Here is a 12,509-nt window from a genome sequence, read left to right as displayed (position 1 = left end):
CACCATTAATCGCATGTGATATTTAACGCGCATCTTATCAGGCGGGTTTTCACATTGAGCAGCCCGCAGGTGATGGAGATTTACCGCTGATTACAGAACCGGCTTTCTGACAAGATGCGCATTAAATATCGCATGCGATTTATCGTGCAGCCCTAGTTTGGAGCATCTATTGTGTCTGGTACTTTTATATTATACCTGGAATACTGTCTAGGCAGGCGGCTCACTGGGGTTTGGAACAGTCCCACCTGAATGCTCATGTTTCACATGGTGAATGGTGTTTCACAGGGATTTGAGACGCCGCTCCACTTTGCATGCAAGTTTGGCTGTCCAGAGGTGGTGAACATACTGTGTTCTCATCCAGATATCGACAAGAACTGCAAGAACAAGTACAACCAGAAGCCCTCTGAGGTACAGCAACTGTGATGCATTAGCTTTCATGCTGAAGATTTCATAATTTACCAAAGCTTATTTATCAGTCGTCCAATGTATTCTCTTAATTTAGGTAATTTGTGAAAGAATGAAAGAAAAGGGTAAGATTCAGGAGGTCAAACAGAAGATAAATGAATATTTAGAAGGCAAGTCAGCGATGTATAGTTTTGAATTTATTTATTATACTTTAAAAATTTAGATGAGTTGTATTCCATATTCTAACACTGATTTCTTATTGGCTACAGATCGATTATACATCCCCTTATTGAGAGCTACAGATAACTCCTCCCAACCTGTGATTGGTGCACCTTGGTCCCCTGAGCCAATGGAAAATCTGTCACCACGGTTACCCAGAAGCCCAAAGGATCCAGTTATGGCAGTCAGGGCCTTTGCTGGACCTTTAAATCCATCTAAAGTGAGTTTTGTACTAATGTTTAGTCATGTTTTATGACCTAATCAAATTTGTATATAAATTAAAAACATTTTTAATATAGGCAGATGAGTTCAGACGAGCGTGGAAGACTCCTCCCAGAGAACGGGCAGACCATTTCCACAACATCCTAAAGTCTGACCCAGACCGTGGAGCAGAAAGAGTTGGCAGGTCAGCGTTAAGATATAATTTAAGGAAGCTGGTCATTCATAGGAAGCTTGTATTATCATAGACACTTGTTTAATGTTTTTGGCATTTAAGAGTGCTATTAAGCATTGTTTAGATAATGGTGCCCTGTCTGTGAGTAGAGATCTGGCCCATGAGCTCGGTCACCCCTGGGCAGAGTACTGGGATTTTCTGGACAGTTTTGTGGACCTGCAGTCAAGCGAAGGCCTGAAAGTGCTTGAAGAATACCTCAGTAAAAAGGACTTCAGGGATCGAGCTCACGAGGAGGCTGGAGAGAACGAAACCAGCAACAGGTTTAAAACCCCATCTCCGGGTAAGACCACTGACTTTTAACATACCTGCAAACTTGTCACCTTTTGGCGAAATGTGTCATTCTGACAGGGCATTCGTGAGTGTATATCTAACAGTCAGACTGTACGACTGTCTTCAGAAAAGAGGCATTTTCTTTTCATCTTAAATCCATATGATGCCCAATAAAGTAATGTTTATAAGCGCAGCACTGTTTTGTTCACCTACTGTCAGAGTGAATTTGCGCTTTCTTTCATCCCGTCTGACGTTTTTGTTCAGAACAGTTGTATAACACATACATGATCTTTTATTTTTCAGAAATTTGAGCTATGTCATTTTCTCAAAATGTTTTATTTTTTTCAAAACTTTTATTATTGTTGTTTTTACAGTCTTTTAAAAGTTATCATATACATGGGTGCTTTCAAAAGAAAGTTGTTACCTAAAAAAATTAGGTTTTATTCTAGTTTTATTCTAATATCAACATTTTTCTGAAATGATTTCAAATGTTGGTTTATAGAATTTTTTTGAAGAAAAACGTCCCATTCAAAATGCATTTAATCGATCAAAAACGAGAACAAAGATTTGTCATTTTATATTCTACTCGTCAAAGAATTCTGAATAAAAATGTATCACGGTAAGCAGCACAATAAGATAAGAAGAAATGTGTCTTGAGTAGCAAATCAGAATTTTAGAATGATTTCCGAAGGATCATGTGACACTGAAGACTGGAGTAATGATGCTGAAAATTCAGCTTTGTCATTACAGGAATAAATTACATTATAAAATATAAAAAAATTATATCAATTAGGGATGCTCATTTTAACCGGTTAACCATTAACCGACCGTAATAATTTTGACCGATTAATACAATCAGTTAAACGTTAAAAAGTCATTTATTTTAATTTTTTTCTCAGTAATTCAAATATTTTAAAAGGTTTACTGCATGGTAGGGCTGGGCGGTAAATCGAGTTTGTACAATATATCGATATTTTATTTATAAGCGATACGACATGAGGCAATACCGTTTATATCGATATACAGTAGTTTGTTACGAGCGCATCTGAAAATATAGCGGAGAACACAGACTGAACTGCTGCGGAGAAAGTGCATAATACAATTAGTTCTAAACATGTGACAAGCTTTATATTAATGCCTTTAAAAACTGGTAAGACACAGTATAGTTTATAGTTTCGCATAGTTTAAGCGGCTCGGCCCGTCAGATGCTCTGACAGAAAAGGCTGTGTGTGCCGCTGACAGAGACGCTAGGCTTCTCGCATTATAATTAATTAATTATTATTATAATGTGTTTGAGATGTGCTGACTTCCTGAATGCATAACTTACATTTCACAGGTATATTCTCCATCTGTAAATGTTAGAAAGTCATGGAAATACTAAATTTTTCTGTCAGAAGTGCATGACCCTTCTGCTTTGCGATTCTCCGCTAAACTTCGTGGACAACATTGGGCAGTAAGTGAAATATATATATTAAATACAGATTTTTTTTTAATACAAAAACGAAAATACCAAGATATATATTGTATATCGCAAATCGTCCAAAAAATACCAAGATATTTGCTCATATCGCCCAGCCCTACTGCATGGTTAAAATAGGCGCTATGCGTATAAAAAATTTCGGGTTTTTTTAGAGACAAAAAAACTTAAGTCGCGTACAAATCGCATTGTATTACTTCATTCAGAAATAGACCTAATGCCTACGCGAAATGTTTACATTTACATTTAGTCATTTAGCAGACGCTTTTATCCAAAGCGACTTACAAATGAGGACAATGGAAGCAATCAAAATCAACAAAAGAGCAATGATATGCAAGTGCTATAACAAGTCTCAGTTAGCTTAACGCAGTACACATAGCAAGGTTTTTTTAAATTATATAATAAAAAGAAAACCGTTGAATGTCCACTTCTGAAACCAGACTAGTTGCTGTCGAGGAGGTTGTTCTGTGTGAGAAAGGCAGAGACTTGGTTGAACACAGTTCATTCAAGTGTTTTTGTAATGAAAGGAAGAAGGGAAACCGGTCTGTAGTGCTCTAAAAGAGATGGGTTAAGAGTGGGTTTCTTAGTGGGTTTATACGAGCCTGTCTAAATGCTGAGGGAAAAACACCAGTGTGAAGGGATAGTAGGACTGTACGAGCCTGTCTAAATGCTGAGGGAAAAACGCCAGTGTGAAGGGATGTGTTTATGATGTGAGTGAGTGCAGGTACAACTGCAGGAGAAATAGCTTGAAGGAGATGAGATGGAATAGGATCAAGCGGACAAGTAGTAGGATGATTAGAAAGGATGAGTTTGAGTTTACAAACATTATATTAAACACTGTAAACATAGATATGCTATTTTAGTTCTCCTCACTCCACAACAAATCCTTTCAATTTAACAGTAGCCTATTTAGAAAAGAACAAGAATTAAAAATATAAGAAGCTATAAATGACAAGCCAAAACAAATTATTTTAGGCTAAAACGAAACTGAAACCAACGTTGGGTCTCTCATTCAACACAAAATCAAATGTTTCCGTATTCGCGATGTATTTGAATGGCAAATTATTATTTATTATGTACTTATGCACTCGCGTTCCAATATCCAAGTAAAACAAAATGTTTTGCATAACATCACGGCGGTAGGCTACTGTCTACTGTGATAACACTTAACAGCACAGATTTTACTACATATTTTTTTTTACTAAATAGTTTTTTTCCCCCATATGTTTGACTGACTGTATTTTATTATGATAATGAACAGGCTGCATTGTCAAGGTAGCAATGCTTAACTGTGTGCGCGCATGTGGCGCCAGTGCAATCACTTTAATTTTTTTCCTTCTAACAGTGGAAGCAACTACTAATTTTAGTCGTAAAGATAATCGGAATTGTAAAAGGTTTGCTTTTATTTGTGTACGTTCACAATAAAAACTATTTTTCTACTAAAATATTTTTGCTTTTGTAAAATAGGCCTAAAGAAAAATAGGATGCCGCTTTCTGCCATCTTGGTTTCCTTTCGCGGAGCACAAAAACTAACCGAAACTCTGCATACTACTTGTTGCACAGTTTTTTCTTGCGTTTTCTTAATTTATTATTTAAGTAAAAATATATTTCTCGTATAGGCTTATTTATTAGTTTTTCCGCATTTCTCACCTGCTTTCTTGCCCTTACAGTTAAATAAGTTGTTTGCTTCTGTACATTGTAGATTTTTTTATGTAAATTGTGGCTGGCTTACGTTTGTTTGTAAAATGGGATGGAACTTTGTTTTGTGAATGTTTAAGTACAGTCAAACCAAAATTTATTCAGACACCTTCAATATTTCTCACATTATCACAGTTTATTCACTATAGTTTAGAAAATGGTAATAAAATATGACAAGAACTCATAGTTAAACTGTGTCGGAACAAATTCATCTTGATAATGTCAGATAACTTTGATATAAAGGTATGTAATGAATAGCTGTCAGCTGTTAAATTTAATTACATAATTAGATAATACCAATTTGGGTCAACCAATTACCAAGCAATGCTTAATTCTGTTCAGTCTGTGGTGTAAAAAGGTCAAATTGGCAATTATGTAGCCTACTTCACTCGCGTTCCAATATCCACGTAAAACAAAATGTTTTGCATAACATCACAGCGGTACGGTGAAAACACTTAACGGCACAGATTTTACTACATATTTAAACTGAGCAGTGTGTTTTTTTTTCATATGTTTGACTGACTGTATTTTATTATGATAATGAACAGGCTGCATTGTCAAGGTAGCAATGCTTAACTGTGTGCGCGCATGTGGCGCCAGTGCAATCACTTGAATTTTTTTCCTTCTAACAGTGGAAGCAACTACTAATTTTAGTCGTAAAGATAATCGGAATTGTAAAAGGTTTGCTTTTATTTGTGTACGTTCACAATAAAAACTATTTTTCTACTAAAATATTTTTGCTTTTGTAAAATAGGCCTAAAGAAAAATAGGATGCCGCTTTCTGCCATCTTGGTTTCCTTTCGCGGAGCACAAAAACTAACCGAAACTCTGCATACTACTTGTTGCACAGTTTTTTCTTGCGTTTTCTTAATTTATTATTTAAGTAAAAATATATTTCTCGTATAGGCTTATTTATTAGTTTTTCCGCATTTCTCACCTGCTTTCTTGCCCTTACAGTTAAATAAGTTGTTTGCTTCTGTACATTGTAGATTTTTTTATGTAAATTGTGGCTGGCTTACGTTTGTTTGTAAAATGGGATGGAACTTTGTTTTGTGAATGTTTAAGTACAGTCAAACCAAAATTTATTCAGACACCTTCAATATTTCTCACATTATCACAGTTTATTCACTATAGTTTAGAAAATGGTAATAAAATATGACAAGAACTCATAGTTAAACTGTGTCGGAACAAATTCATCTTGATAATGTCAGATAACTTTGATATAAAGGTATGTAATGAATAGCTGTCAGCTGTTAAATTTAATTACATAATTAGATAATACCAATTTGGGTCAACCAATTACCAAGCAATGCTTAATTCTGTTCAGTCTGTGGTGTAAAAAGGTCAAATTGGCAATTAAAGAAAAACAATTAATTAGATAATACCAATTTAGGTCAACCAATTACCAAGCAATGCTTAATTCTGTTCAGTCTGTGGTGTAAAAAGGTCAAATTGGCAATTAAAGAAAAACAATTAAGCAAAACATGGTCAGGTCAAAGTGTCTGAATAAGTTTTGGTACCAAATTTGTATCAGTTTTACTGGTAGTCCACTGTATGAAGGATTTTTGGGTATAATATAGTCTTTTGGATTTTTGGGTATAATATTATTATAATATAATAATAGTCACAGTTTACTTTTATTTTGCTATCCTCACTTAAATTAATGATCTATAGTGTCCTGCATCCACTAGTAAAAAGATATCAAAAATTATATCTGGTGTCTGAATAATTTTTGGTTTGACTGCACATCTACATTGTACATCAAAATTTTTGATTTTCAAGACCCAGGGAAATCCTTCACTCCATGATATATCCCCTTTTAAATTTCAGGCAAACTGAAGAAGTTCTGTAACTCCATCTCTGTGGGGACATTTTTGGATGAGGGTGACGATATCAGCCTGGAGGAGATCAAGAACAGGCAGAACGCTGCCCTCACCAGTATTTCTTCTGTGTGCTCCAAAGATGGCCTGCAGGGGGCGGTAGGGGGGCTTGAGTTTCACATCCTACCAGTCTCCCACAGTGCTGACCTCATCGAGGTGGCGGCGGAGCAGGATCTACTGCTCTCCAGCAGTAAAAACGGCCTGAGCGAGCAGGGCCCCGGGGACAGGACTCCAAACGGGGACAAAATGTCCCCTCGCATCTGCGGTTCATCAAATTCCTGCATTTTGTCGCCAATCTCAAACCTAATGGCTGAGTTTGAGAGGATGTCTCTGCTGGATGAGCCAGATAGGACAAACAGGGAGAGAAGAAGAAGTGGAGGGAAACGTCACAGAGACGCCCAGGCCACGGAGCTCACCTCTGGACTGGGCCGCCTCTCTTTGTCCTCGGAAGATGACTCCGTGTTTGATAAAGACATGACGTCTGCATTACAGGCAGCAGAGAATGATGGACTGGAGAGAAGAAACGACGTAGATGCGAGGTCCAGTGCAAGTTCAGATGAATACTTCCTGGCCAATGAGAGGTTAGAACCTATGAACCAACGGACTGTAGAGACTCCAGGGGGCGAGCGCACGATCTGCGCTAGATCAAAGTCCTGGGATCATGGGGGAAGAGACCTCAGCTCCTCCGGATCTTCCAGCTCCTACAGATCACTTGACAGTTCTCAGGACTTCATACTGCGGACTCCTCCTAGAGTGACGAAAAGACTCTTCATCGAAGGGTGAGAGGAGCCTGTGATCACTGTGATGCTTCGATATAAAGGCATTACTTATTTCCAGCAGTATAGCAGAGAATTGTGATATCTAGGCTAGCGATGGAATTTCCTAAATATTAGCCTTTTATGGTACACTTTGGTACACACATGGTGTCACATAATTTTTTTTAAGCATAGCCCTTAGGTTAGATGCCACATTAAATTGTATGCAGATGAAACAATGCCAGGATGGATAGACTTGCAGTTTACAGTGGTGTGCTCAGTGCAAAGGTCCAAGATCACATGTAATTTTCATAACTCACAACTTTTAAAATGAAGAAGTATTTGTCCATCAAATCTGGATGTTGTTAAACAACATTACAGTCCTTCGAACACACTGTACATTTATCCCTCAATCTTGTTTTCATTCCTGTCAAAGGTTAAATATGGTGCCACTGCCACCCTTCTTAAGGTATATTGGTCTATAAGTTATTATAGTAAAATATATGGTTCTCAACCTAGCTGGCCTCTATTGAGTAATTAATTTGAGTTAAATTTGCAACCCAGTTAGCCAATGTGGCATTTAAAAAAAAAAATTATTTATTCATTTTTTCATTTAATTCTTTTAAATACATGTATTTATTTATTTATTTATTTTTTATTTTTATGCATGTTTTTAATTTCATAAGAAATGTTACTTGAGCACAAATCAGCAATATTAGAATAATTTCTGGAGAATCATGTTGACACTGAAGACCGGAATAATTGCTTAAAATTCAGCTCTTTAAATAGTAATAATGCAAAAACACTTCTTTGACACTAACCATTTGCTGTAAAAGAAAAAAAAACTTTTATTTAAGGTCCTGTTCTGAACAATTTGTGGATAGTCTCAGAACACATTTTTGGCTTTAAACCTTCTTTCTTTCCTTCTTATTTCAGGGATTCGCCCACCAAGTTGGACAGAGAGGTTCTGTCAGCTTTAGGAGGCACAGACATTGACCCTCTGAAGCATCCCGGCATTCACAAATGGAAGAGCACAATTCAGGCATACTCCCACTTAGAAATGCAAAGGTAGGCATGTGGGTCATGTGAGAGTTATGTTACACTGCTGTCTACTACATTGCACAACCGTTCAAAAGAGATGTTTTTTTTTTTTAATCATTATTAAAAATCACTTATGTTACAAAAAAAAAATCAATTTTAAGGGGGACATCAGATGCCCATTTTCCACAAGTTGATATGATTCTTTAGGGTCTTAATGAAAAGTCTATAACATACTTTGGTTAAAATTTCTTAATGGTAGATTAAAACAACACCCTTTTTACCTTGTCAAAAACAGCTCTGTTCACAGCAAGCCGTTTCAGCGCATGTACCTTTAAATGCTAATGAGTTCTGCTCACCCCGCCCTTCTCTTCCGTGGGGTGACGAGCCGTTCTCATGAGACTGTAAACTTTAGACGCATTTAGCCGCGGAACTTGCTAACTAGCACATTATTTGGAAAGGCGATTTGCAAAGATTTATTAAAAAATAAACCTTATACTCACTTCTTCTGGGATCAAGAATGATTCGTGCAAACATAGATGCATTTAGGTAGATCGGGGGCGCATTCCCTTCAAAAACAAATGTAATCCACTGCATTATCAGTGGCTCAGATGTCAGGAGTAAATGACGACTGCTATGTTCATTATTACATCCAACAACAAAACACCTCAATTGCTTAGGAGCCATTCTTGTCTACAACTGCTCCGGTGTCGAAACAGTGGCGGACTGATGACCGCTCGCTCAGGGCAGGTCTGTGATAAAATGCCAGTGTCAGTCAACAATCGTGGGAGGGGCCTCGGTCTGTGTGACTTACATCAGGTCAGAATCTGTGAATGGCTTGATCTGGGAAAGGGGTTATTATTTTTGGGGATTTAAAAAACAAAAGCACTGGGTGGATTTTTATCATTATAGGGTGCATGTGTACACACACTGCCAACACACATTTATGTTCAAACAACATGTAAAAGTGAATTCAGCATCCGATGACCCCTTTAAATAAATGCTGTTCTTTTGAAGTTCTGTTAAAGATAAAATGTTTTATCACTGTCTCTGTGGTAAATATGTGACCCTGGACCACAAAACCTGTCTTAAGTGTACAAATGTTTTTTGGCTATTGCTAAAGATATACCCAAGTGACTTAAGACTGGTTTTGTGCTCCAGGGTCACATATATTAAAACAGAAAACATAATAATATAACACAATATCACTGTTTTTCCTGTATTTTGTATCAAATAGATGCAGTCCTGGAGAGTATAGGAAACTTCTTTAAAAAACATTTTTAAAAAACCTAAATGACAACAACAGGCCTTTTTTAAAGATCGCTCTTGAAAACATCTTGTGACAAATATTTATGTGCGCTGAGAGGTCTGTATTTATGTTTTCAGCTGGCAGACTCCTGCGGTGTACAAGAGCCATTTGAGGGCTCATTCAGTCACCCCTGGCTCTCCAGCGGGCGGCTTGAAGTCCCCCGCGGGTCGCTTCAGTCCAGCCCGTCACATGAGCTCACCGGACGTCTGCAGCCCAGCACACTCCAACTACAGTCCCGTGAGCTACATCCAGCAAATCCGACTCAAACATTTCGGCGACGCCCCCATTTAACACATGCTCTCCATCCCATCCGGCCCAATTTCTACCAATTAGCAACTGAAATAATAAGCGAATATGGGGATGAAACGTCACAGAAGAGAACGGTGTCACAACAGAAGCCATGAAATGCACAAATTGGACTCCTAGTGCCGTGCAAACCACAGAAAGGATCTCGCAACAGGCCGTCCTTCAGTTTCTATGCTCCTAGGTGCGTAGAACACAGCTCAAATAATAATATGCACATCTCCCGGGGTGTTCCCGAATCATAATAGAAATAGAAATATTCGGTACTTCTGTGTATGACACCCAGTGTGTTGATCTGTAATGGTCGTATAGACTTTTTCTAACCTGTTTTGTTTTGTTTTCTATTTTCCTTCTTATCTTTCTCTCTCTGTGTGTGTGTGTGTGTGTGTGTGTGTGTGTGTGTGTGTGAGTGTGTGTGTGCTTGGGAGATGTATCTGTGGAATTACAAAACTGTCTTGAATGGAAATGAACAATTTCAACACAGTCATTTAAATTGGGGGAAAAAAGATTTCCATGTATAAACACAGAAACCCAGAGCTAAATTAAAATAACATGGTAGTAAATTATTGAATTATTTTTGCTAGTTAACTGTCAGTAGCACAAAATACTCATTTTAATGGTTTTTAACTTTGGTTTTGAGACTTTAGTCTTTGCAACTTTAGGGATCTTATCTATGCACAATCAGCTTGTAACACTCCAAAGAGAAAGGAAAACTTGAAATCGCATCATATGACCCCTTTAAGGTTAAAAAAGAAAAACGTCACCTGACTGCCAGGAGTTATTTTTATTCCTTGATTGGAGAACTGCCTTAAATTTCTAAAAAAAAAAAGACCAACTTCTGAATCTGAAAAGCAGGTGTTGATTCTTGCTTTGCTAATAGAAGCAAGAGGTCTATAACGTGTGAGTATTCCCTTTTTTAAGTTTAATAAATGTGATTTATTTCTATGTATGCATTTGTTTGCACTTTTAATTCTTTTTGGAGTTTGACACAGTTCGTCGTGAGCAACAGATGAGACTCTGTTTAAGCCGTGCCACATTCAAGCACATGCAGAGTTGATGATCGATAAGGAGTGTGTCTTGTTCCGTTAATGTCATAAAGACTTGATGATTGTGGATCCAGAGTGTTGTAAGTGCACTTTAAAGTGCCCCTATTATGGGTTATGAAAGGTTCATATTTTGGTTTTGGGAGTCCCCAACAACAGGTTGACATGCATGCAAGGTCAAAAAACACTTTCATTGTCTTATAATATGCATTTATTTTTACCTTACTTGCTCAACGACTTCCAAACGATTCGTTTAAAGATTCATTTTTCCAAATCCCTCCTTTGCGTGACGCTAATCAGCGGTGATTGGTCCGATTGGTCTTATTTTCATTTCATCTTGCCTGTAATGCCTGATAAAGCAGCGTTTGTGAGCGCAGTGCTGCTTTGTTTACAGCCGTTACCGGGGAAACAGCTACTTCTCCAACAGTGGCACCTAGTGGCAAAGAATGAATTTGCATTTTCATTCAGACCAACATAAATGACCAATATTTTAGTCTCACCGCTAGATCATGTCGATGCGATTCTCTCGCTGGCTTTTGAAATGGCTCAGTTTGCCAGATTCAATCCATTGATTTTGGAATAAAAGCTACATGACTAGAAGCAGAAAAGCTCCAGGTAGCTCAGTTTTATGTGATGAATATCTCAAGGAATCGAGTCCAGAACATCCTCTGTGGTACTTTCAGATCATATGATCTATTTCTTTGGTGCCCATCAATCTGAGCTTTAGTGCCTTTGATTATGATCTGTTTGGAGCATACGGAACACAGATGCACTGACCACATACAAGCTGAATAGACCTTTTTTTTCTGTTTCCTAGGATAAAATACAGTACGGTAGCATTGGCATATGCAGTGTCTGAATACCTCTTAAAAACGATTGTAAGAGAAGAAAAAAGGTTTACAGTTTAGTTATTGCTAGTGTTGTATCAATGCCAGCCTTACTCTTTTGTTAAATGATGCTTTGTAGTGCCAACACTGGTGAATTGTAAATGAGTTGCAGTTTGTTGAGAATTGAATTATTTTTGTTGTCCTGGCCTTTACGTTGCATGCATTTCTAGTCCTATTTTATTACAGTACACGTTAAAGAAGAGTATTTGATGTTCTATTGACGAACGATAAATAAAGTGCGCAGTCTTGTAACTTCACTGACTTTCTCTGGCTCTACAAGAAAAATCTCGTTATGAAAAGTTGCAAATTGACATTTCTTTGAGGTACAAAACACATTCAGATTTCTCCCATTACTGTATTTGTAAACGATAAGGTCTTTTTATTTTGTGCATGACTGTTCAAATGTTTAGAGCCTGTCTCTTATGCTCACAAAGGCTGCATGTATTTGATCAAAAAATAGTAAAGCAGTAATATTGTAAAACATTTTTACAATTTAAAGTAACTTTTCCTATTTTTATTCCTGTGATGACAAAGATGCAGTCTTCAGTGTCATATGATCCTTCAGAAAGCATTCTAATATGCTGATTTGCCGCTCAAGAAATATTTATCTATGATGAAAACAGATGTGCGGTTTAATATTTTCTCTGAAAAATCTGGAAAAAAAAAATTTCAGAATTATTTAAAACAGAAAGTTCAAAAGAAATATATTTATTTGAAATATAAATAGTCTTTACTGTCACTTTTGATCAATGAATATATATATTTTATAAA

General features: G+C 37.1%; 1 protein-coding gene across 3 annotated transcripts in view; it reads left to right on the top strand.

The window, feature by feature from the left end:
• Positions 1–10,183, top strand: part of LOC107684979 (ankyrin repeat and LEM domain-containing protein 2-like) — a 17,741-nt gene extending 7,558 nt beyond the window's left edge. For all 3 annotated transcript variants that reach the window (XM_016481378.1, XM_016481376.1, XM_016481377.1), the window contains exons 6-13: positions 286–408; positions 503–575; positions 675–844; positions 924–1,030; positions 1,168–1,358; positions 6,354–7,182; positions 8,095–8,226; positions 9,583–10,183. In XM_016481378.1, the coding sequence (XP_016336864.1) occupies positions 286–408; positions 503–575; positions 675–844; positions 924–1,030; positions 1,168–1,358; positions 6,354–7,182; positions 8,095–8,226; positions 9,583–9,796 (1,839 nt within the window). In that variant the 3' untranslated portion in view covers positions 9,797–10,183. The remainder of the gene's footprint in view (positions 1–285; positions 409–502; positions 576–674; positions 845–923; positions 1,031–1,167; positions 1,359–6,353; positions 7,183–8,094; positions 8,227–9,582) is intronic.
• The last annotated feature ends 2,326 nt before the right edge of the window (positions 10,184–12,509 follow it).

This window comes from Sinocyclocheilus anshuiensis, unplaced genomic scaffold, assembly GCF_001515605.1.
Source record: "Sinocyclocheilus anshuiensis isolate Anshui unplaced genomic scaffold, SAMN03320099.WGS_v1.1 scaffold605, whole genome shotgun sequence".
Lineage (NCBI taxonomy): Eukaryota > Metazoa > Chordata > Actinopteri > Cypriniformes > Cyprinidae > Sinocyclocheilus > Sinocyclocheilus anshuiensis.
Note: the sequence above shows the minus strand (reverse complement) of the source record. Positions and strands in the feature narration are given on the sequence as shown.